This window comes from Theobroma cacao, chromosome 2 (genome assembly GCF_053813885.1).
Source record: "Theobroma cacao isolate CCN51 chromosome 2, ASM5381388v1, whole genome shotgun sequence".
In the NCBI taxonomy this organism is placed as follows: Eukaryota; Viridiplantae; Streptophyta; class Magnoliopsida; order Malvales; family Malvaceae; genus Theobroma; species Theobroma cacao.
This window is the reverse complement of record NC_142640.1, coordinates 47,802,662-47,827,991: the sequence shown is the minus strand read 5'-3', so window position 1 is coordinate 47,827,991 and position 25,330 is coordinate 47,802,662. Positions and strand designations below refer to the sequence as shown.

General features: G+C 34.0%; 3 protein-coding genes across 3 annotated transcripts; 2 read left to right on the top strand and 1 right to left on the bottom strand.

Moving 5' to 3' along the window:
• Positions 1-628: 628 nt before the first annotated feature.
• On the bottom strand, positions 629-6,322 carry PSKR1 (phytosulfokin receptor 1). The gene is made up of 2 exons (XM_088803668.1): positions 2,530-6,322; positions 629-1,235 (listed from the first exon to the last, which is right to left on the bottom strand). The coding sequence occupies exon 1, from the start codon at positions 5,794-5,796 to the stop codon at positions 2,758-2,760; it is 3,039 nt and encodes a 1,012-aa protein (XP_088659794.1). The 5' UTR covers positions 5,797-6,322; the 3' UTR covers positions 629-1,235; positions 2,530-2,757.
• A 9,477-nt stretch (positions 6,323-15,799) lies between these two features.
• LOC18610061 (glutaredoxin-like protein) lies at positions 15,800-20,475 on the top strand. Its single transcript, XM_007045514.3, has 6 exons — positions 15,800-17,036; positions 18,760-18,815; positions 18,946-19,176; positions 19,303-19,594; positions 19,700-19,896; positions 19,980-20,475. The coding sequence occupies exons 1-6, from the start codon at positions 16,005-16,007 to the stop codon at positions 20,131-20,133; spliced, it is 1,962 nt and encodes a 653-aa protein (XP_007045576.3). The 5' UTR covers positions 15,800-16,004; the 3' UTR covers positions 20,134-20,475.
• A 1,170-nt stretch (positions 20,476-21,645) lies between these two features.
• LOC18610060 (zinc knuckle (CCHC-type) family protein) lies at positions 21,646-24,707 on the top strand. The gene is made up of 5 exons (XM_018116388.2): positions 21,646-22,090; positions 22,190-22,312; positions 22,788-22,887; positions 23,070-23,173; positions 24,184-24,707. Exons 1-5 carry the CDS (start codon positions 21,671-21,673, stop codon positions 24,484-24,486), a joined length of 1,050 nt encoding a protein of 349 aa, XP_017971877.2. The 5' UTR covers positions 21,646-21,670; the 3' UTR covers positions 24,487-24,707.
• Positions 24,708-25,330: the final 623 nt, after the last annotated feature.

Sequence of the window (25,330 nt, the reverse complement as noted above, 5' to 3'; positions counted from 1 at the left end):
GTTGCTGCAAGGATACTAATGGGATTCACTTGATTTCCAAGCAACTGATTTGCTGCACCAAGCTTGTCAGCTATGAACTATCATTCGAAACCAAGCAGGTAAAAGAGTAAAAAAGTTTGGTGCGTGTTGAATTGAAGAGCAAACATTGTCTTGACAAGAACTTTGAATCAGACTTCAGAACCAACGTGTAAGCGATGAAGTAATGACAACGAAGGATCACTGTATTTTTGTCAGAGTGGCAAATGGAATTTGATGTGCTTTAGCTACTAGAGCTAATGAGTGGTTCACCAGCTTACCTAGGATCCCGGACTCTGGAAAATCCTGTCAATATTTTCTCTTACTCGTTTCAACAAAGTGGTTGGGATCATCCCTGAACCACCTTTTTTATCAACTGTCAATCTTAATTAAAGGCTTTTTTTTGTTGATTTCAATGCTGACTTTGCAGTTAATAATCATATTTGCTTAATTTTTCAGCTCTGTGACAGGACATGGCTCTTTTGACTTTTTATATCTTGAACAGAATATAACAGGAGCAATTTTCTTGTGACAGATTTGGACAGGCATACATGGATATGAAACGAATAAAAAGCCTATAGACCAAATGAAAATTTTCACAAGAGTCTCGAAGGAAATAATTCATGATTCATCAGTCAAGAAAGATACAGATTATGATGGTTTTGCCACCTAAGACTAGGAGGACTAAACTTTGGTGCAACTTTTCTCTTTGTCTGTGATGATAACAGTGTTTGATATTGCTGTCAGATCCAGGGTTTTGAGTGCTGTCCATTTATGGAATTGAAAGCACATACTTTTCCTTTTTGGGTCATTCAACATCACCATCAATGTTGTTGATGATTACTTAAATATAATTCATGTTGATCTCAGTTCAGAAATCAGAATCAGCAAGGAACACGATGCTTCTTTTGCTGTCCAAATGCGAGGACCACTAGCACTTGAGCATATCCAGAAGTTTTTGCCAAAGATCAAAACTCTTTCAAGACCAGATTCAGTGGATATGGGAGGAAAAAAATTACAGTAAAAAGAATAAAAACAATAACTTATAGTTGGTCATATCTTACATGCAGATATGTCCCTTTTTTCCATAGTCATGAAAATTGACAGAAGAATATGAAAATCTGAATTCAAAAGTCATGTCTAAATTAATCCACCCACATCTGCTTTCCTCATACTCTGCATCAGTTTTTTGTTCAATTTTTGACTTTGCTTGCACTAAACTGTGAAAAAAATTCAGATACAAAATGAGACAGAGTTGAAGAGCCCCCCCAAAAGAAAAATCCACCATATGATGGCAAGGCATGGCCGCTGCCTGAGTTGACCGGCCACCACTTGCTAATTTAGTACACAATTTTCAGTTAAAACCAGACAGCTAGTCAAACCTGCAAAGGACATAAAATAAGAACTAGTTGTGCCATTAGTCTTCTATAAAATTTACCAAAAAAATTTGTCTTTCCACAAACGTAGTGGACAAAGAAATTTCTTCTGTTCCACTCTATTGACCAAGAATTTGCTGTTTATAAATGTCAAATGGTTTGATCCTTTTTTACAATTTGTGGTTTTAGTTTGATAGTATTTCATTGTATGCAACCAACTCCATCAGAACCCACAAATTCTCACTTACTCCCAACTGCCAAGAGAGATTGCAAAGGTTTTCTTACCTATATAAACCTACAAAACCACAGGAACAAGCTTAAAGTATCTCTAAACAGAACATTCTAATCTTATATCAAATTGTATTCTTGTAACATTCAGCTGTCAAAAACAATTTCTCAGAAGAGGTACAGCATATGGTCATCAAGGCTGGAGTATATGACCGTTTATCTCAACATAGAAAACTCATGTCGTTCACACAATTTGCTCTAGCACTATCTAACCAATTGCAGAGTAGCAAAAACCTGGAAACAATATCTTTGACACACAGAATCCAGTATTTATTCAACACAGTTAAGATTCTCATCGTCCAGTTCCTATTTTGGAGATAGAACACCCCAATCCAAAATCCAATGCAAATGTAGCAAGAACTTGTACACATGACATGATTGGAAACTGAAGCAATATGAAGGTGCTTTGCATATTGCGATTAGCATACCGCTAGTTAATAACTAATGAAGCAATTAAGCCAGCAATAAGCATGCCTTCTAAAACATGGATTCTTCTTTGTCTCCTTACAACCACCCCCCCCCCCCCCCCCCCTTTTCTCTCTCTCTCTCTCTATCTTATCCACTCAAGACATTATCAAGGTTCTGATTTGCTCAGAAATAGAAAAACCTCATTGCACCTAACCAACAAAGCCAGTCCGAGAGAATAGCTTGTCCAAACCAATTCATTTAAGTTCCCAAAAGGCATGGAACTATCAAAATCACATGATTTATACAGGCAAAAACACATGCAAAATGATCTGAAGAGAATCTTCTCATTTCATATGAAATATGAACCACCGTTACATACAAAAAATAAAATAAAACTTTATTCTTTACACGTAAGAAACTAACTTTGAATGTGAAAACTTACAAAGTTTGAGATAAAATTGCTAGTTGCTTTTGTTAGATCCCTCCCTGTCCTCCAAGTTGGAGAGCGGCAAAATCTGATAGGCATGTGTGGAGTAATATTTACAACAGGGTGACATTACTATGAAAAGCTGCCAATTTCTACTGCTTGTGTTGGAGCTTCTGCAACAATGGGTCTAGGAGAAATATTTCTGGCTGTACAACCAGAGTTTGCCATAGTTGCATTTCCAAGCTAGATGCTGATGTCAACTTTGTCAAGACAAGAGACTAGTTGCTGAGTTGTAGGCCGAACTTTAGGGCTTTCGCTTAAACAAAGGCATGCAATTTCAAGAACCCGCAACATTTCCTTATCATGCTGCTTGCCATAGATAAATGGATCAAAAACCTCACTCTCCCTATTTTCGATCTTCATGCGAATCACCCAAGAGATCAAATCCCGGGATCCTTTTGGCTTGCACATATCCATGGGCCTTTTCCCAGTCAGAAGCTCCAAAAGCACAACTCCAAAACTGTACACATCACCTTTATAGGTTGCGACAGAAGCTTGGCCGTATTCAGGAGGTATGTACCCTAATGTCCCTACCAGATCAGTGGTTACATGGGTATCATAGGGAAGTATGAGCCTTGCAAGACCAAAATCGGCTAAGTGGGCTTTAAAATTCTCATCTAAAAGAATGTTACTTGACTTTATATCTCTGTGAAGAATATGAGGCTCACATGATTGGTGCAAATAAGCTAGACCCCTAGCCGCCCCCAGTGCGATTTGCAGCCTTGTTTCCCAATCCAGCGAGGATGGTCCATCAACCTTCTCATGCAACCAATAGTCCAAACTACCATTTTCCATGTAAGAATATATTAAGAGCCTGTCACCCTTATGCATGCAATAACCTTGCAGATGGACAAGATTTGGATGCTGTGCTCTTGAAAGTGCTTCAACTTCAGCACGGAATTCTCTATCCATCTGACCACAGTCACCAGAGAGCCGTTTAATAGCGACCTTACGACCATCAGGGAGGGTGCCTCTGTAAACCAAACCAAAACCTCCACAACCGATGATATTTGCTTGGTCAAAATTGTTGGTTGACTTCAAAAGGTCATCAATGCAGAGCTCTTTGTAGGTTTCCCTATTTTGGAAGAGGACCACTAGCCTTGAACTGAGTTCTTCCAAATCTTTATCATTCGTGTCAGGCTCCTCTTTCTCAGGATCAACCTCACCCCGCTTATGCGCACGCAACACAATCACAAACATAAGGCCAAGCAGAAAAGCTGTCCCAAGTATGATTCCAACAACCATTCCAATGATGATAACCTTGTTCCTTCTTGAGCTTTTTGGGGATTCATGACGATCTTCACTAGTAGCATCTTGACACCGGGACCAATGATCACCACAAAGATTGTTTCCTTCGAAGCTGGAATTTGGAAATGTCTGAAACTGACCTTCAGAGGGGATCCTCCCGGAAAGCTGATTGTAGGCAACACTAAATGTAGACAGAAAACTGAGCCGTTCCAGTGAAGGTGGTATGGTCCCTGATAAGTCATTATGCGATAGATCCAGAATCTCCAAGCTGCTCATCCCAGACAAATTCCCTGGAATCGGTCCGGATAAATTATTGAACTTCAAATCAAACACATGAACCTTTTTCAGATTCCCGAACTCTGGCCAGATTGGTCCACTAAGAAAGTTGTGACCAAGTTCAAGTGTTGGTGGAAAACTCCAAATTTGATTATACTGCAATCCTCTCCCACTTTCATTCCTTTTCATGAAGAAAGGAAAATCTGGTGAAGGCTCCTCCAGCGAGATATTTCCATCAATGAGGCTTGGTAATTCAGTTAAACTTTTTGGGATCTCTCCTGTAAACGAATTGTTCGATAAGTCCAAGTAAAAGAGATCCCTATAGCTTCCAAACCATGGTGGAATTGCTCCAGCCAAATGATTCCACGATAAATCCAACAACTGCAAAGCAGTAATGTTTCTCAACCACTGGGGAATTGAACCTTTAAGTCTGCAGCTTGCAATAACCAGAACCTTCAGCTTCTCAAAATGCAGAGTAGGATCATCAGGTAATGTTTCACCAGGAAAATTCAAGGTGAGGACTAAAGCAGTTAGATTCCTACATTGCTGCAGAATTTGAAGGGCAGAGGAAAGATTATGGAGGCTCGAATTCGAGAGGGAAAGATAAGAAAGGCTATGAAATTCTTTGAAGCTCTCAGGGATTTGGCCACTGAAAGTATTCCTGGCAAGATTAATATTTTTCAATTGTCTACATAAGGGAAGATTATCAGGCACAGGCCCATTAAACTTATTCGTAGCCAAATCCAGGGAGTTCAAAGCAACCATAGCTGAGCAATTAAGATCTATAGAACCCTCCAAAGAATTATTCCTCAAATTTAGCAAATTAATGACTGGAGAATTGGACAATGAACTAGGAATTTTACCGCTAAATTTATTTGAATGAGCTAGAAGATACTGAAAATTCTGTAGCTGATTGAAGACATCAGGGATCTCTCCAGAAAAATTATTTGAAGAAATATCTAAACGAACAAGTTTAGAGAGATTAGCAATACCAGGACTAAGCTCTCCGTAGAAGTTGTTATCTTGAAGCCCCAAAAGGGTCAAATTTTGAAGCTGAAAGATGTCTTCAGTTATCCCACCGGTGAGATCATTCATGCCAAGACAAAGTTTGTCCAAGGAAGAACAAGTTCCAAGCCCTGGTAAAATATTACCAGAGAAATAGTTCACTGTCAAACTAAGGAACTGAATTTGAGTAGAATTAACACAAATATGGGAAGGAAGAGAGCCATTCAAGTAATTGAACGAAAGTTCAAGATTTCGAATTGAAGGAAGATTGATGCTTTCTGGGATTGCTCCAGAGAAGTCATTATAGCTCAAGTCAAGAATCTCTAACTTGGGCATATGAAACAAAGATACTGGCAGTGAGTTTATAAGGAAATTGTGGGAAAGATTGAGAGTTTTAAGCTGATCCAAACCAGCTAAAGAATCAGATAATATGCCTGCTAATTTTTTCTTGGAAAGTTCCAGCTTGATTACTCTACCAGAAGATGAAGGATCACAAGTTATGCCTTCCCAGTCACAACAATCAGTTGATGAATTTGTGGTCCAGCCTTCAAGTTTTGTTGTCAAATTGCCCATGAAACCCTGGAGTGCAGTCAAGTCCTTTGGATTGCATGTCAGGATTTGTGAGTTGAGTAACTGAGCTTGGAAGAAGAACCCAAGGACAACAACCATAACCCAACAATCTTGAGTACCCATAGTAGCAACAAGCAACAACCAACAAAACCCAAGATGGAGGGAAACTAAAAGACAGATACTTTATACGTTGAGGATCAAAAACAAGCAAAAACCATTACAAAAAGCAAGATATTTGGTGTGGGGTTTTACTGTTTGAACCATTTTGAGCTTTGGGGTAGAGGATAAGAGCTGAAAACAGAAGGGTGGGTTGTTCTAATAAGGAGAAAAAGTGAAGAGGAAGGAAAAAAAACAAGAAAGAAAGAGAGCAAAATGGTGGCTTTGACTTCAACACGGATGTTGGGGGGGGTGTCATATGAATGACTGAGAGAGGTTTTGCCTTCAACTTTTGCTTTGCTTCTATCTCCTCTATGTCTCTTTCAATTGTTTCATTTTGGCTATCAAAAGAGAGACTTGAAACAGAGAGAAGAGAGATAGAGATTTGTCGAGGGGTTTCTCTTTATCTTTTCTAGTGTTTTGTTTGTCTTTTTAAGGGGTAAGAGGGAGAGAGATTCTTTTGCGCCAATAAAGCCGTTGGCAGATGGAAAGCAGAACAGAGACAGCCAACCATCTCTTCTCTTTGAGGAGGCTACGCTCATAGTGTCATAAAACGGTCTGCCGGTAAACTGTTGGTATGACCGGCGATGGCCGGTCCAGTCACAGGTGCCAGTTGGACTTTAAAACATAAAGTCGTCTTCTTAATCTCTGACTATTTGTATTTGTATTGAAAGTAGCTTTGACTTTGTGGATTTGAAGAATAATCAGCTGTTTTTTAATCTTCCAATTGAGAAAAAATTACAAGAAAAGCTCTAGAAAATACCATCAAATTCCCAAAAAGAACAATTTTAAATTGCAAATAAAATAATTTTCCAAACAAAATTCTTTTTTTACACAAAAATAACAATTTTCCCACTATATACCTATTCTTAATCTATTATCGTTAATTTTAATTCTCCTTTCAACATTTGACTCTATGATATAAATAGTTAAAAAAATTAAAATACAAATCGGAGGTAGACTAAAATAATAAAAATTAGCAGCCACTTGTAAAGAATTACTTGTTGAGGTAGGGGTGACCGGGTGCAGCCGGTGGGAGGAACGGCAGGAAAGAAGGAGAGGGAAGTCAAAAGCTGGGTGGCGACACGTGGATAGAGTCTTCTAAACAACGCCAGCCCCGTACTATTCACATCACTGAATTAGCATAAAGTTTAATTAATTAATTATTTATTGTTACTTGCTTTTAATTTTTTACAAATAAAAAGATTTGGAAAATATTAAAAGTTAATAAATGATATTTTATATAAAATAATTATTTTGAAATTATATTTCATTTCGACCATTTATTTATTATTTTTAATCAATTATTTATCATTTTTGTAATTATAATTTATTAAAAAAAAAAAACCAACTGAGTGTCAATTTTTTTTTTATACTTTAAAATAATGGCAAGGTAAGAACTTGACTTTGAGAATTAACAATGCCAAGTGGTAATATATAGACGAGAAAAGTGACCAACTTTTTATCATCTTTTGTTTGTGACTTCCCCATCATTCTATTTGTATTTTTGTATGCTTTTAACCATATAGTTTATTTTACTAACTTAATACAATTCAACTCTACCATTAAATCCATATGTTATATATAGTACAAATTATATTATTTAGATATTATGAAAAAAAAATAAAATTTTGATATGTATCTCATAAGAAAACCTTTATGAAAAAAATATATAATATATTAACAAACATAAATAAAACTTTTCCTCCTTTGTACAAAATATTTTGAAAAAATAACTAAGACCGAAAAGACACAATTATGACATGGCAATTTTGGATTGGACTCGAATTTAAAAATATTTTATCATTTTCGATTATAGAGTTTGATTTATCTAATAATAAAAATAGTGCATATATTTCATATGTTTCATGTAAATGGTCACTATAATATAGTATAAATTTTTTTTGGTTTTTGAGATTAAAACAAACTTAATTGCATCACCTTAGAAAAAAAATTAATCACAATCAAATAATGTAGTGTATATAATTAGTTTTCGGATTGACTCATTAAATTTTCTTTACTTTAGTTTGCTACAAGCCTAAATCTATTTTTCCCTTATTAAAACATATAACAGTGTAATATATACATACATATACATATATAAGAAAACATTCAAGATATTTTAATTTTATTAATCCTTTTTGAATGTCTAACAAGAACAATACATACGTGGCTTGCTTCTCCTCTTATTAAGTGAGACTATTAATTATCATATATAATACTAAAATTACTTATGTATTTTTTTGTTTTTTTGGTGAATTTATTTTTCTCAAAATTTATGAAAAAATTGGGACATAAGATAGAATGATGATAAGAGAAAAGGTTTTTGAATTAATTGTTGCTCCTCTTATTAACTAAAGTGAAAAGATTTTGCTACGGTGTTTGTTTTGTTATTCTAAAGACACTTATAAAGATTTTATATGAAAAAAAAAACCTCCGTCTAATACTTCGAAAATCAACAAATTAATTGTGAATTATACGTCAATCTAATATAGAAAAATACTAATATTTTCCCTCAAGTCTTCAATGCTTGATTATTTATATTATATATATGCTGTAAGAAATTAAAACGCGCATTTGAAATTAAATGTAAAAAAATATAATATATGCTCTTTTAATTTTAAAGGTGGCCAGCATTTGATGGAGTATATATATATATATAGTCAAAGGGCTAGTCCAAAGTTTGGCAATGATGTTTTATTAGGGAAATAGTCAAATATTGTGTAAAACTGTGCCGACCTCTCATGAAAGGCCAAGTCAAGGTTAGATATGCAAAACATTCATTGTATAAATTATATTATTTGACAACGGAACGGACAATTTTTCTAAAGGCGAAATTCTGATTTTGAAACTGCAAAATTCAAACTATGTATTGTTTCGTATTAATATTTTACTCCACTCATTTTTGTAGCCACTTGGCATTGAGTTAGTGGGTTGACTTCCAAAAAAATTGAACCCAAAAATAAGAGAAATTAAAGAATAATTAATAACTTCTTCGAAGCTCTAACAATTCAATTTTCCCTCTATTATTTCTCTTTGGGGGGCTTATTTATGAACATTTCTTGAACTCGTAACAACTCTATTAAAATAATTACACAAATTATATTTAATTAAATTTATTATACACTATTATTATTTAATTAAAAATTAAAATTATACTATAATACTGTTATTCATTTAAAAAAAAAACATAACAGTATTCATTAATGAAAAGGAACAAAGAAGAACAAGAATGTCTTCCCAAGCAAACAGTAGCCCAGTAGCCTGCAGCTAAACAAAAAATCGGCAGGAATCAAAAAGATTATTATAAGATTAAAATTAACTTTATAATTTATAATTTTTAAAATATATATTTTTAATGAAAGTTATTCAATGTAATTAGGATTTTTTTTTTTATAATTGAGAGAATAAGAATTTGAATCCTACTCTTTAGAGAAAGAGATCATATACCAACCAATGAACTAAATGCTCAGGTGAAAATGAGCAATTAAGATTTTCAATATTCATAATAAAAATATTTTTGATGAAATTCATTTAATGCAATTAAAATTCTTATTTACAAATTCATAAATCTTATTAATATATAATAATAAATAAATATTAAAAATGATAATTCCAAAATATAATGAACAACTATACCCTTTTCATCAATAAAAAGTTTTACCAACATTAATTTTTATCATATATATAGCAATAACAATTTAGAAATATAATGAGTAAAATTGTTTATTTTTCTCATTTAAAAATTTTTCATCATTTTATATATATATATATATATATATATATATATATATATATATATATTGCAAGTTGTCTACAAGATGAGCTGTTTAGAAATCACAAAATACAACTTTGACTTGTTCTCTAATAGTAAATTAAATATTAGTTCATTTTACCCTATCTGTCACCTATCGAAACTTAAATCTAATTTCATATAATTTTGAACTCTTAAAATAAAATTTAAATAAATTTGTAAGTCACAAGCTCACGTTTCTAATTCAAAAAACATGTTTAATAGATAGTGAAATGTTTATGTTTATATACCAAGACTCAAACCATCTCTTAGTAATGTAAGATCCGTAACACTATCTCAATTCCTTAAATATTTATATAAATTTTTTGACATTAATCCCTTAATAGATTTTACTTGTTATATTTTGATTTATTTATGGTGTTGTTTTTATGTGTCAAATTGTGCTTTAAGAAATGGAAAATAAATAGGAAGTTCGCAGAGGCAATAGTTGACCAGCTTTAAGAGAATGGAATGATTGACTTTAAGGGGGGAATGGACGATCACATTTCATTTCAACAATGGCTGCAACAGTTTTGCTGATAACGTCGAGGGAGGGAATACGCTCTCAATTCCTACAAATGTCAACTATTGGTTGCATGACGCATGCAAAATATTTGATTGACTTGTACTCAAGAAGCACTGAACATTTTATCAAGGAATTAAATGTTTAAATGTTAATTTAAAATACATGATTAAAAAAATTAATTAAGTTGGCATCGACACCGAAACTTAAGTATTCGCACTAATTTTCTTAAACCCTGAATCAAGGTTAGAGAAATAATTTATTTATCATTTCATAAAATTTAATTTTTTTAAAAAAAAATTATTCAAATATATTATTTGTTTTTATATATAGTTAAAAGCACTTTACTGCCTTTTAGCTTTGAAAGCAAAAAAGGCTAATTTTTAGACAAAAATGAGGAAATGGAAGTCTAGTTAGATCCTTCCTTCGAGCCCAAGTTTATTAATGCAAAGAGAAGAGCATTATCTCTTGTTTTTATCATTACTTCCCCACCGTCCTACCTTAAGATAAAATAGATATGAAAATCCACTATTGCAACGCGCATTTGCAGAATCAGTGATGACTATTTTATCTAAGAAAGAAAATCAAACTCCTTGAATAATAGATGTTGAAGTGGTTTTTTTGGAGGAGACTATGAATCGAAGAATTTCTTTTAAACCAACTGTTGATTATGTTGAAAAAATTGATGACTTGGGTTTTCAGTTTCATACAGCTATGGAAAAGTCAGAATGGAGAGAACTTGAGAAGATGCCCCCCTGATGAAACTTCTGGGAAGCAAGGCAGGTCACTTCTCGTGAGCCAACATTCGCTTTGCTTTTTGTATGTGTGTGTGTGTGTGTGTGTCATTTCAGCGCCTGAGCCACCCTTTGTATTGTATATATAGCTAGTACTAGCACTTTATATTGTGTATCCATGCCAAAACAAATCAGGAAAGAACTAGGAAAAGCAGGTGCGTTTTGGACAGATGAATGAAGATAAAGAAGGGAAAGTTCATTGGGATAATCTCGAATATGCTCAAGATGAATAACTGTAGCATCTCAAAATTGTACTCTTGATGGTTTTTGGTCATAGACTTCTTCAAGAGAGCTTCTAACAAAAGGGTCTTTCATTGTCCACAAACTGGTCATTTTGGTACCTTCATGACATTGGTTCTTTAGCTTATACCAGCTGCCAATACTGGTAACCAACAGTCCAATATGAATTCGACAATCATTTAGCAGTTGTTAATTATATCCTTCTTAGAGATCATAGAAAGATAAGTGAGTAGTCTTATTGGATACAATATTATATGATGAATTTTCATGTTTACCAACCAATTGAGCAAGCATTGCCTAATGGGAGCTTGACATCTCAAATCACCAACTATTTAGTGTTAACATTAGAGAAGAAAAAAGAATGGAGATAGCACAGGGCAGATGGGGTATGGGCTGGAAAGAATGGCAAGCACTACCTATCTCTCTAGTGCTTAGACAAGGCAAATATATATATACACACTTAGTGCTGCCCCAATCTCCTTAACGAATAATGATGAAGCATTAAGAGCAAAAAGAAACCATCATTTGGATTTTATTTTACTAATTCTGCCATCAGTTTAAATCAGAGATAAAAAAAAAAAAAAGAAAAAAATTTGACCCACCACTAATTGCCTTTCTGTTGGCCGACCAGCCAAGTTTATGTGGCTCTTTGTAGTTTGCCAAGCAACTTTGTGATTGCTCCTACTTTGATTTTATGCCCATTTTTGTTGCTAACTGAGATTAATATTTTGAACAAGAAAGCAAGAATATGTGGGACTGCATTAATTTATACATATATAATTGTGTACATAAAATAATGGCAGCTTTTCTTCCAGCTCTCAAACTTCTCTACCATGGACGGACAAGAACACATCATCAAACCGATTGTGTACATGTATAAATAAATGAAAGGCTGAAAAGTGTGATTACATCCACTAGACAGAGTTTCTATGGTTTGGCTGCACAAAATTAAAGTCATCATTTGATTTTTTTATATATATAATAAAATGAAAATGCAAACCCAACTTTTGATTTAGTTCAACTTTCCTGGTTGCTAATATTTTATAAACGATAGCTATCTCCAAAGGAAGGTTTCAACCATCCACAATCCAACTCAGAAAAATAAATAAATAAAGAAATGAATTAGAAAATTCCATGGTTTTAGTTGTAATTTGCCGTCCACTCAATATTGGCAACCCCATCATCATTAGACATTATGCTAATTACAAAATTCATAATCAGTACTTTTAAAAAGTTAACCTCAAAAAGGAGATGAGCATTAGAGAGTAGCCACCCCTCATTCCTCATTTTATATTCAAAGGGGAACTCTTTCTTTTGTTTTTCGGAATAATGAGGAACTCCATTAATGAATATATATTGGGTAACCTGCCTTATCATACAAGATACAAATAAAAATGTCTAAATATATAAGTCACTTACAGAGCAAACTTGGTTTAAAGTATGCCAAGGTCAACTCCCCTTAATCTATCTAATAGGACTAAACTGGGGTAGGGGTGATAGATGGATTGTTTTTGGAATAATAAAACAATTTATTGCAAAGGAAGAAAAGGCTTGAGGATTCTTTGAAAGGCAAACTAGGGATGGTAACCCAAGTTTATGGCTTCCTAGCTATTTTAGGTTATTGATATTGATCTGATGAGTTCTTTTCCAATTTTTTTCTTTTTATATCATGTAAACTAATTAAAATTAACGTGGATTTAATTCTTTGTTGTTTATGAAATTGGTAAAATGCCCCCTCCAGTACAAGGAAAAAAAAATTTAGTTTGAATAAAATCTTTGACAATTTCATTTCGAAAGATATCTCAAAGCGATTATAATTTATAAATTTTATTTAAAAAAGTGAAATTAAGAAGATTATAGAGTGTTATTTTCTATTATTTAATCCAAAAAAGAAACTTTATTTGACAAATTTTCGGAACAATCCTTGAAATTGAAAATTTTATTGATGCGAAGAGTACAAATATTGAAAAGAAAAAAGAGTTTAAATTCTCTCAATAGGCTATTCAATTCAATTAAATTATTAAAACTACATAAATATAGTTCCAAAAATACAACCATTAATTCCAAAGGTGGTAAAATAGATCAGAATCAGGGGCATGCATACCTTGAAACATACTTACATGCATGACTAGTTTCCATTTTATCAATGCACTGCCCCTATCTTGCTAATTGAATGTATGGCAGCCATGGTAACAAAAATTAAAGACAGGGTAAAGGTTCCCCTTAATTTTTACTGAGAGCTCAAACTCTTGCAAGGCTATTTAAATTAACTACAGGACATGTCTGGGTCTGGGATATGGCACAAAAAGAAGTAGACAACCTTGGGCTTGCTTGCTACCCTTTCAGTCCCAAAAATTTGGGTTGTAATCATTGGGACTTATTAACTATCCATTTACTTCAATGGACTTTAATTTGTTGGCTTTTCCTCACTTTAGTGCAAAGATAGATAAATTTTTGGTCTGAATCATATAGCTCAAGCTTGGCCCAAAAATGACCAGCCATTTGATATGGACAGCTTTAATCATAGATTGTGTTGCATCCATCATATGATTTAATATTCAACTCATTCTTACCTTTCATATTTAACAAATTTTTAATTAATAATTGCTATTTTATGTGCCTTCCTTTTCCCCCATCTACATAATATAAGCATCTGCTTGTTAACCTATTGACTAAATCTTTAAATTTTTTTGTTGATTTCAATCCTGATTCTTGTACACAAAGATGAGAGTTAGCTTTATTGAGTAGCAATGTGGGTAATATATAATTAGACAAATACAAAATAAAATTGGACCAAACTTATCATACGTAATGAGATTTGAACTTAGACTTTAAGGTTTCGAGACTTTTCTTTGCCACTAGGCAAGGCCCCATTGGCCAAAGTTTGTAATACTTCTTCAATTTGATCCCTGTTTATTTCCTACTTGTAGAAAAGGTCCAGCTAGTAAAGTGACCAAGATGTTCAATTCTGTATCCTGTTATCATTTGCTGCAAGTGGAGAAAAGTAGTCAAATTAGCACTTGTTTTAATGGTTTTTAATGAAAACTAATGGTGGTTTATGATCCGAATGAGGTTGATAAATGGACTAAGTTAGGCAATTCTATAGAGAGTTTGAATATAGGATTGAACATTAAATTTCTAAATAGGCAGAGGGAACATTTTGCTGAAGTGGAAAGTTAACAATGCTACCATATGTATTCCATGAGTAAAGCAATTAAGATTAAGTTTATTGCTCCATATTTTTATTTTTTATTTTTTGAAAAAATTAATCAAACAAAACCTAAATTTCTTGATCTAATTAATTAGGCTTCACATGCCTTTGTAAGTGTAGATAACAAAACAAGTGGTGTAAAGATTAAATTTTATATAAATGATAGTGACGTAACAATATGGATTCTAAAATAAGAGTTGCCGATGTTTCACTACTTGCCCTAATGATACCAAAATCATCGTTTGTCATGTAAAGTTTGGGTTAAATGCACCGATTTCATATCAACAAAAGATGGAATAAATTTTGAGCTTATAGGGTAAGAATCTTTCTCTATGTAATAGGTAGAATGAGCAAAATTAGACTGAATCAATAACTTAATCGAACTGAATGTGATTTGGATAAAACGATTCGGTCCAATTGATCGATTGGGTATATTAGTCTAAAAAGTTTAGTCTAATTGATTTATTTGATCGGTTTTCGATTTTAAAATTTTTAGATCGAACTGGTTAAAAGATCAAACTAATATTATATATATATAATATATTTATTTTTTAAAATTTTATAAAATTTATATTTTTAATATTAATTTTTATTCCATATTTTATAATTATAAATGAAGTTTATAAATTTTGATATTGTAATTTGAAAAAAAAAAGTGAAAAATTTGATTTTTCATCTAAAATTAAACCGATCGAACCAATTTGATGTTCGATCAATTCAATATTCCTTTATGTTTAATCGATTTTAATTAATGTTTTTAAAATTTTAATTTATTTAATCTTCATTTAATTATTCACCCTTATTAAAAGCATATTTTTAGACTAAAATTATGGGTTTGGGACATCAAACGCAAGCAACCCCTTTTCTCTTGTTAATAATAAAAAAAGGAGTTGCCTTTTGGATAAAAAAAGAAAAGAAAAGCAGTTGACGTTTTCTACAATATCTTGATGTGGGTACTGTTTTATTAAAACTTTGATCAAGCAACGTGCAGGAAGGCATGAACAGAGACGGATCAGCCAATGCCAAATGCTATGATCATCCTTGAAATAATCTGAACAAGGAAAAAAGAATTAGTCTTTAATAATGGTTACCATTGTGAGCATGAAAAAGACTTTGTAAATGTGTTGGACGGCTTTGATTTGATCTGATTCCGCCCTATGCCACTTGGATAAAAAAGACTGATTCAGTGTTCCCAGGAATCATATCCAAGCTCTGGACTTTCGTAAACCCATTTGACTCAGCCGAGTCTCCATTACCCCTAGATTAACGTCCACCAAACAACATTGCCCCAAATTTCCCCCTAAAAATACGCGAAAAGTGGGACCCAGAATCTATTTTTCTGCCATTGAGGGGCCGGTCAGTCTCTCAACTTATGCCACCATTGTTTTTGGGTAAGAATAAACAGAAAAAGGGAGTCTCTGTCTTCACGTTTTTGACCTCTTCTTACAAACCCTTTCTTTTTTATTTATTTAGTTAGTTTCTTTCGTTTCATCGTATCTTTATTTCCCCTCCATTGGCTCTCCCCGTTTTCATCGCTCTGTTCCTCCGTACTCTTCTTTGTTCTTGATAAATTTTCCTTCATTTCTTCGTCTCTTTTTCTTTCAGAAATTGAATATGGACTCGGAGCAACACAGAGTGGACGATCAGAACAATAATCCCAACGGCGAAGTGAATGGAACCGCCGTGTCTGGTGATCAAGATGGAGGAGAATTCTGCGATGTCGAGATGGAGAAAAGTGAAGAGAAGGAGGCCGAGCAGCTACAAGAGAAGAAGGAGGATTCTAATTCTACTTCCAATTCCCCTGTCGTTAACCAAAACCACCAGTCCAACGCCAAGGAGGTCAATCCGGAAACCAAAGTTAATGGCTACAATCATTACATACCAGCAATCAAGGCGCAAGTTCATCTCCCCAGACCCGAGCCACCGCAGCAAAAAGTAGAACGTTCACAATCCATGTCCATAGCCGAAAACATGCCTTCCATAGGGAAATACATCAGAGACCGAAGCAGCACTTTCTCAGCAGCAATCGTCAAACGTCTATCGTCTTTAAAAGAGGATAACGGGGATTTCGTCATGGAAAACGATTCGTTAAACTTCGAGGTCACAGAATTCAAAATCCCAGGAGTCAAAGTTATAGTGAAGCTGAAAACCGAAGACGAAAGAGAACAGTTACGGGGTCGGATAACGTTTTTCACTAGGTCAAACTGTCGAGACTGCACCGCTGTTCGCAAATTCTTTAGAGACAAAGGGCTTAGATACGTTGAAATAAACGTCGACGTGTTCCCCAAAAGGGCCAAGGAGTTGGTCGAAAAAACGGGAAGTTCCGAGGTGCCTCAGATATTCTTCAACGAGAAGTTGTTAGGTGGATTGGTAACGTTGAATTCGTTGAGAAACTGTGGGGAGTTGGATAAGAGAATGAAGGAATTGTTGGGGAACAAATGTCCTGAGGAAGCGCCTGATATGCCGGTTTATGGATTTGATGATGCGGAAGAAGTAGAAGATGAGATGGTGGGGATCGTGAAGGTTCTGAGACAGAGCTTGCCCATTCAGGACCGCTTGATTAGGATGAAGATTGTCAAGAATTGCTTCGCCGGTGTTGATATGGTGGAAGCCATCATTCACCACCTTGACTGCGGTAGAAGAAAGGTACGTTTACTTTTTCCTTCCTTATATTCTTTGTTTTTCAGTTTTGGTTGCTAATTGGTAATTCGTCATCTCATACGTTTACTTATGTTAAAAGGTCAGATGCTTTTAGTAGTAATAGGAAACGACACTTCATAAATGCATTAAATCTTTATCAAAAATATTTTTATAATACTTGAAAAAGTTTTTAAAATATTTAAAAATTTTAAATAATTTTTATTATATTTAATTAAATTTTTATATTTTTATTTTATACTAAATAAATTTTTAATTTTATGATTGACATAGTGTTATGTAAAGTAAAAAATATTAAATAATCATATTATCATATCACATTAATATGTCACGTATCATTATTATAATATATTAACTTCACGTGGTATTAATTGATAATTAAATAAAAAAATAAAGATTTATTTAGTTTATTTAAATAATTTAAATTTTTTATATATTATATTTAAAAATATCTTAATTTTCTCTTTTTCGAAATTCAAAAACAAAAATAAAGCTGGTGTCTTCTCGGACCAAAAATACCGACACACACACACACGACACTAATGATGGGGCGCACGCAGCACGCTTGAGTGCTTGTATGATACCCACCACAATCATCCAATTACATCCATATTTTATTAAAGTATATTGTTATTGCTACTGATTGAAAATCGAAATGATGATCGATTATATTGATTAATATTACATATTAAGCACTAATAATTGTGGATTATCAACATCTCTTATGTTACAATTATAGGTTTACAGCCCAAAAAACCTAAGTTACAGTCACTATGCGTGTCGACATGGACAAATATAAATATAATGTCCAAAGCAAAATGATTAGTACATTTTTGCTGTTATGAGTTAGCTTTGCTTTTCTCCTTTTTTCTGAACAAAGGCAGAACAGATAGATAGCCTACGTGTTTCTCTTTTATTATTAGTTTGAAAGAAGAGTGGACAGAAGAAAACTCCTTGACTTTTCGTGCAACGTTTTGCAGCGGCTATGTGATTGAATTGACTGCCCATTTGGGTTGTGGACGATATTTGATTTCGTTTGGTGTTTGGGTTGTGGAGGTTGTTTGATTTTGTTTGGTGTTTGTTTCGAGAGCGGTCTATTTCTTAAGTAGAGATACGTGTATTTATTACTAAATTAATTCTAGTAAAATTAATTTGTAACACAATATTAAGTGCTTATGTTGTACGAGTCCATAGGTATATATCTTAAGAGTAGAGGAAACAGTCTATATTCATTTAAATTAAGAAAAAATATAATATATAGTGTCTATACATTACCAATACATAAAATATTAATCTTAATATTAAATCTGAATAAGGAGGAGTTGCTTAATCTTTGGGGAAAGGGGAAATTCAATCAAGCGTTCAAGGGCCTACACGTTTTGAACGCTCAGCCTCGTTGTCTTTGCCATCCATCCTGCCAAATTTCTAGGCTTTTTTTGTGCCCCACACTTTGCTTCTAGGATTTGCATGAATGAATTAGGAAGTCAATTTCTTTTTAATTTATCATTAATTTTCCAATTTCAGATGATCATCATCATTCAACTTTATTTCAAAGATTTCGAGTTCAATTTTTAAAATAAATTTATAAAATGAAAAAAAAAACTCTTTTTGATGTAATTAAAATTTTTTTATGTACAATATTAAAGACAATTGCAGTTAATAAATTGAGTTTACTATTTTTCTTACATTTTTTATCCTTCATATTTTATAGGGCATTGAAACTGCAAAGCGGCTGGCCCAGAAGCACTTCATCCACCATGTCTTTGGGTAGGAACATTCTCTCATACATTATACTAATTAAGTAATAAAGTTATTAGTTTTAATGCTAATTTTCAACATACTTATCATGTATACATAACCCTTTTTTGTTGCTAATTTGTTTACTAATTTTGTGTAGGGAAAATGATTTTGAAGAAGGAAAACATTTTTATCGATTCCTTGAGCACGAGCCATTTATTTTGGGATGCTTCAACTTTCGAACCTCAACAAACGATAGTGAACCCAAATCCGCATCGTTTCTAGCCGATCGGCTTACCAAGTTAATGTCTGCCATACTTGAAGCGTATGCTTCTGATGACAGGTCCCGTCTTAATTATTATGCCATCAGCAAAAGTGAAGAATTCCGCAGGTATATTTGCTCCTTCATTCCTGTTTACATTACTTGGTTGATTTCATTTTGCAGCATAGAAATAGACTTGGTGCAGAAAGGCATTTAATCCTGATAGCTTAAACTTCATTTTTAATGTTGATGCAGGTACTTGATTTTGGCACGAGATCTCCAAAGGATCAATCTGCAGCTACTCTCTCCAGATGAGAGGCTAGCCTTCTTCTTAAACTTATACAATGCCATGGTCATCCATGCTGTGATTAGCGTTGGACATCCTGAAGGATTGCTTGATAAGAGAGCCTTTTACTGTGATTTCCAGTATGTTGTTGGGGGATTCCCTTACTCCCTTAGCATTATAGAGAATGGGATCCTCAGAAACAATCGAAAGTCCCAATACTCCTTGGTCAGGCCCTTTGGCAATGGGGACAGACGCTTAGAGGTAATCAACTTCATCAATCTTTTTTGGTATTCTCGCTCACAGGTCATTCTTTTATTCTATTCATATATGTTTTGATTATTAATTTTTGTTATTTTCAACTGACAGCTAGCTCCTGCTAAAGTTAATCCCTTAATCCATTTTGGCCTATGCAATGGGACAAGGTCAAGCCCAACAGTGAGGTTTTTCACTCCTCAGGGTGTTGAAGGTGAGCTGAGATGTGCTGCAAGGGAGTTCTTCCAGAGGGGAGGAATAGAGATTAATTTGGAGAAGAGGACAGTTCATTTAACACGGATCATCAAGTGGTAAGTGTTCAATACATCAAATTATTTGATCAAAACAGCATTACCCAAATTCAAATTGACATGCTGCATCTTCACCTTTACAGGTTCAGTGTAGATTTTGGACAGGAGAAAGATATCCTGAAGTGGGTCCTCAATTACCTGGATGCAACCAGGGCAGGGTTGTTGACACATCTGTTGAGTGATGGAGGCCCTGTTAACATTGCTTACCAGAACTATGATTGGTCTGGTAATTTGTGACCACCCAACTTTTCAGATCGTTGGGCCATTTTAGATAGAAATTTTGGGAAGGAAACCATTGAAGTAAAAAGAGTTTCGTGTTGATACAAACAATTGATGAAGCTGCATTGGCTTGGGAGATTTTTTTTTTGTATATAATACCTCAAGTTCAAAGGTGTATGAGGGTCTGATCTCCAGCCTTTCAGCAATGGTGTCAATGGTAGGAATTTTACTTATATATATGTATATATACATTAAAGAATCCTGTTTTGTCTTTTGCCTTGCTTTTGTGGTGATTTCCAACAATCATTGGGGTTGTTTGTATTGTAAGAAAAAGGTGTTTTGTTGGCACTTTTGTCCTTATTTTTCTCTTTTTTTTTTTTTCCCTATTGGTCAATATGTAATACTTGAAATTGAAATCATTGAAATGAATGAATATGATCAATAAACCATTATCAATCCACCGTGTATATGGACATTATCATCAAATGGAACTGGGGTAATTCAAAAGCTTTACTTCCAAATTTATCTAATAATGTAAATGACCAAATTATTAAAGGAAAAGGAACGGCAGAATACATAAAATTTTTTTAATTTATACAAAAAAATTTAAATAAATTTTTATTTTTTTATTAAATTTAATTTAATTTTAATTATTAATCAAAATATTACTTATCATTATATATTATATGATATATTGACGTGTAATAATAAATGATAACATGACATTTTAATGTGACACGATGACATTATTAAGTAATAATAAATGATAGGGTAAAATATTCTACTTCTTTTTTGATCGAATTATACGAGGATCTATTAATTTTTGAAATAGACACTCAATTTTAAAAAAAATAATTTTCATTGGACATATAAGTCCAACCGTTAATATTTTCATCAACTTACTAATATAGCAATGATAAAAAAATAATTTTACCCTTAATTAATTTTTATAATTATAATTATATAATTTTATTATTTTTTATTAATTAAAAAAGAAACTCCCCATTGGAGAGCATCGATCCGTTGGGAGCATTGGTCGATGCTCCCCTTTCTTAAGGAGCTGAGAGCACCGATCGATGCTCTATTTTTTAATTTTTTTTTAAAATATAATAATAATTTTTTAAATTAATAAAAAAAGTATTTTAATTTTATATTATTTTTGTTAACTGTGTTTCTAGTTTTTAGACAGAGTGTTTATTTTAAAAATTAATAAATTTTCGTATAATTTCGATCAAAATTTAAAGAGTTAAGATATTTTATCCTAAATGATAACATGCGATATTGATATAATATATTGACATGTAATAATAAATGATAACATGATATTATGATGCGACATAATGATATTATTAAGTAATAATCGAAGATTATATATGAAATAAAATTTATTAAAATAGTCCGACTCATCTGGGCCCATGCCATGTTAAAATTAGAAGCCCAATCTATTTCCCTCCATCATCTCCCGCCAAAATGAAAACATAGAAAGTAGAGTAAATAAATAAATACCAAAATGGGAACAAAAGGCTAAAATCTGAGAGAACTGAGAAGAGTTGAAATGGAGAATACGAATTCAGCCCCGACAGGTTGCTACAAATGCGGACGAACAGGCCACTGGTCAAGTGACTGCCCCGACACCCCCAAATCCGACCGCCCCAATGTCAATCCCAATCCGGGAAGAGTCGCAACGGAGAAGACGAATTCAGCCGCAACAGGTTGCTACAAGTGCGGACGACCAGGCCACTGGTCACGTGACTGCCCGGACGCCCCCAAATCCGATCAACCCAATCTCAAGGATTCCTCCACCGGCGCCAATTTCACTCCAGAACAGCTTCCTAGACCCGAAAAGCCCAAGAAAGTATCCAATAGCAGGATCCGACCCAAGCTCACTCCGGAACTTCTCCTCTCCGATGATGGTTTCGGCTACATCCTTCGCCACTTCCCTCGCGTCTTTAAATACCACGGTCGCGGTCACGAGGTATCTTTTTTTTTCTTTTAATTAACTTTAAAATGAGCATTCTGTTTTTCTTTTCCTTTTTTGGGAGATTTAATTAAGTTTTAAAGAATGTTTTTGTAGGTGAGTGATTTGGGAAAATTAATTGGGTTATACAGAGAATGGCACAGACATTTGCTCCCCTATTACTCTTTCGAACAGTTTGTACATAAAACCGACAAAGTTGCTTCTTCCAAACGAGTTAAGGTAACTCATTTTCTTTTTTCACTTTCAACCCTTAAATTTTAGTGTTTAAGGAATTATACTGAATTTTGGGTGCTTAAGTTAGATTTAAAAGGAGTTGCCCCTAAGTTTTTATGTGATTCACTTTCTCATAGCTTTGGGTTATTGAGATTTGAAGATGTGGATGTCTGTAGCAATTCAGTTTCAGATGTCGTATTAGCTTTCTTTGATACTCTACTATGAGATTGTTGGCTCTGCATCACCTTTGCTAAGAAATTGCGTTGATCTAGACACTAGAGAATTGCATTGTTTGCCTAAATTACCGGCAACATGTGGTGAACTGTAAACTTAAATCCCATGATGGCAATGTACTGGAATATGCTTTTACTTTGCTTGTGTAGAGGTCCAGGTAGTGGATGCTTTAGATTAGCTGAGTTTCTGAGTATATATATATATATATATACATACATCATTCATTTGTTGTATCTCTTTTGGGCAGAATTGTATTAGAGAATTAAGAGAGCGAGTTGCTAGAGGAGGGGATCCTACAAAATTGCATGAAAGTCCAGATGAAAATAATGGTCCCAGTGATGAGCAAGGTATGCTGGCAATATTGCCATTCTTTCGTTGTAAGAGATTTTTTTCCTTGCACCTAGTCATGTATGTTGGGTGGTTCTGTTGCTTGAGGCATAAATATTGTATAGTACTTCAAGGTAACAATTAATAATCTTCCCTTTTTTAGTGTCTTGTTGGAACTGATCTGTGCCTGTCAACACTGTAGGGGCCAGACATTCTGAGAGGCAAACTCATGATCAGTTTGAGGGAGATCATTATGATGATATTGAGGAAAATATGCTTAATGAGATATACCAGAAAGCTACTGAGGTAACCATTATTCCTTTCAACTTGTTTCTTCTAGTTATCTTTCTTCTTTTTGTTGCAGTCATGCATATACTTTGAAGTCAATAGCTACTAGTTTTGATATAACTAGGCTATAATTGCTAATTAGGTTCCTGCATTCATAAATTGATATAATCTTATGTCATTTAGTTATTTTATTTAATTAGATTACTGCTCTAGGTATTTGAATTTTTCAAGTCCATTAGTTGGCAAACTAGTATTCCTGTACAACAATGCAAAATCATTTTCGTTAAGTGGATGAATTGGTGTTAGTTATTAGGAAGGATGTGCTTATGTTGAAAATGCTTGCATCATTGATGCTAAGACTGGCGTTGGCTGATTCTAGAAGTCACACCTCTGAGTTTTGCTTAATGCACAGTCCTCTTTGATGTTTTCAACATTTGGGCTTCACAAGTCAGGCAGAACGAAGGTCACTTGTGATTAGTTGTGAATGAGTTGATTTTTCTATAGGTTCTTACTTCCTATTTTCATGAGAGTATTAATATGTAGGAGATGCCAGTTATGCCTGTTATGTTGGACAGTTTTGGGGAACTGTACTTAAGAGCATATGGTGGTGTAGGGCTAGAAAATGAAGGATTATAAAATGTGTTGACTACCCTAGGAATTACGTTTAGGATATAGGAATCATTCAGGATTTTGCCCTATTGAGTTAATGACACAGGAGGGCTGGTATTTCTCTTTTTCAGATTTAGTACTGTCTGCCCAGACTGGTAGGTAATTCTTCAATAATCAATATTCAGAAAGATAATATCTTCATGAAATATTTATCTTATTTTGTTCATTTTCCTTCACTGGGCTTTTCAACATGATTTACATTGCAAAGTATCATGTGAGCTTTGTTGAAGGTTTAAGCAAGTCTTCATTCTTTCCATAACAACACTTTCACTAGTTCATTACTGGGTCCAAAGTTCCTTACGAACCGGTATTAATGGCGGTGCCAATGTTTAACGGTGGTATTCATCATTTCACCATAGGAACCATCTCATGACATACACACTGAAATGGTTGCTGCCGAAGTAGTTGCAGCCAGTAGCTCTGGGCCAGAACATCAAGTGCCAAATAATGGAGCTGGCTGCTTCAGTGAAGTTCATATCACAGACGAACAGAGAGCTCAGATGGAAGCTAACAAGTTCAAGGCACCACAAAGAGTTGCTGCTGGAGCTGGCTCCTCTAGTGAAACTCAAATCACGGAAGAGCAGCGTGCTCGAATGGAAGCTAATAGGATGAAAGCACTGGAAAGAGCAGCAGCTCGGGCTCGCTCATTGCAGTCAGCTTGACCGTCAACTCTCAACTGTGTTCATATTACTATCACCTCTCTCCTACTGTTTGCAGTGAACTGCCGACTATGAACATTACCAACTGCCGTCAATTGTGGTGTTGTACTTTCCCCAACCTTACACTCGCTGTTTTCACATAAGGGCCAATGTCATAACGGCGTGAATTTGCGCTTGTCAGTTTAAGAATCTTCCCGTTGAAGTAGAAAATGGCTTTCTTCCAACTACCACCGCTTATTACTTTGGTTGTAGATGGTTTAGGCTCATTTTTATTCTACATCAAAATGCAAAGTAGTATTTCATTGCATTAAAAAAGTTACTTTATATAGCATTTTAAAATGATAGTCATGCCTAATAATCACACAGAAAGAGCAGAGTAGAGTCTTTATATTTTTATTATATCCATAGAAGTTTCTAAAATAGCTAAAAATATATAAATAAAACAATAAATCACAAGATAATATTAATGAAACCAAAAAGAGTACTGCACTAATAAGTTAAATTGCATAATAAGGCAAAAGGGGAATAGAATGCTTCCACCCTGTTCAGATTACTATCACGTGTTCAAAAAAGTAAATTGAATTGGGTTATTAACACTAACAGAATCAGAACTACCTATTGTCTAAAATAGACAAAAAGGGTAAGAAATTAAAAAGAAGACAGAAACACAACAATTGGGCGTGCAATTGACCCCTTCAAGATCTTGAGTTTATGGCTACTATCATTGTCATGATGGGTTTGATTGCATTCAATCCCTCTCTCTCCCTCCTTCCTTGCCTGTTCTACCAATTTCCTTGCTTAAATCCTTATTAATACATTCGATTAAGAGTTTATACTTGTAGAGGGT

Bases quoted from the DNA above. Each gene is read 5' to 3' on its own strand.
- PSKR1 (XM_088803668.1), bottom strand. From the start codon at position 5,796: ATGGGTACTCAAGATTGTTGGGTTATGGTTGTTGTCCTTGGGTTCTTC.
- LOC18610061 (XM_007045514.3), top strand. From the start codon at position 16,005: ATGGACTCGGAGCAACACAGAGTGGACGATCAGAACAATAATCCCAAC. The intron at 19,177-19,302 runs GTATATTTGCTC...ATGTTGATGCAG, and splicing joins AAAAGTGAAGAATTCCGCAG to GTACTTGATTTTGGCACGAG. The intron at 19,897-19,979 runs GTAAGTGTTCAA...TCACCTTTACAG, and splicing joins TTAACACGGATCATCAAGTG to GTTCAGTGTAGATTTTGGAC.
- LOC18610060 (XM_018116388.2), top strand. From the start codon at position 21,671: ATGGAGAATACGAATTCAGCCCCGACAGGTTGCTACAAATGCGGACGA. The intron at 22,313-22,787 runs GTAACTCATTTT...TCTTTTGGGCAG, and splicing joins CTTCTTCCAAACGAGTTAAG to AATTGTATTAGAGAATTAAG. The intron at 23,174-24,183 runs GTAACCATTATT...ATTTCACCATAG, and splicing joins TATACCAGAAAGCTACTGAG to GAACCATCTCATGACATACA.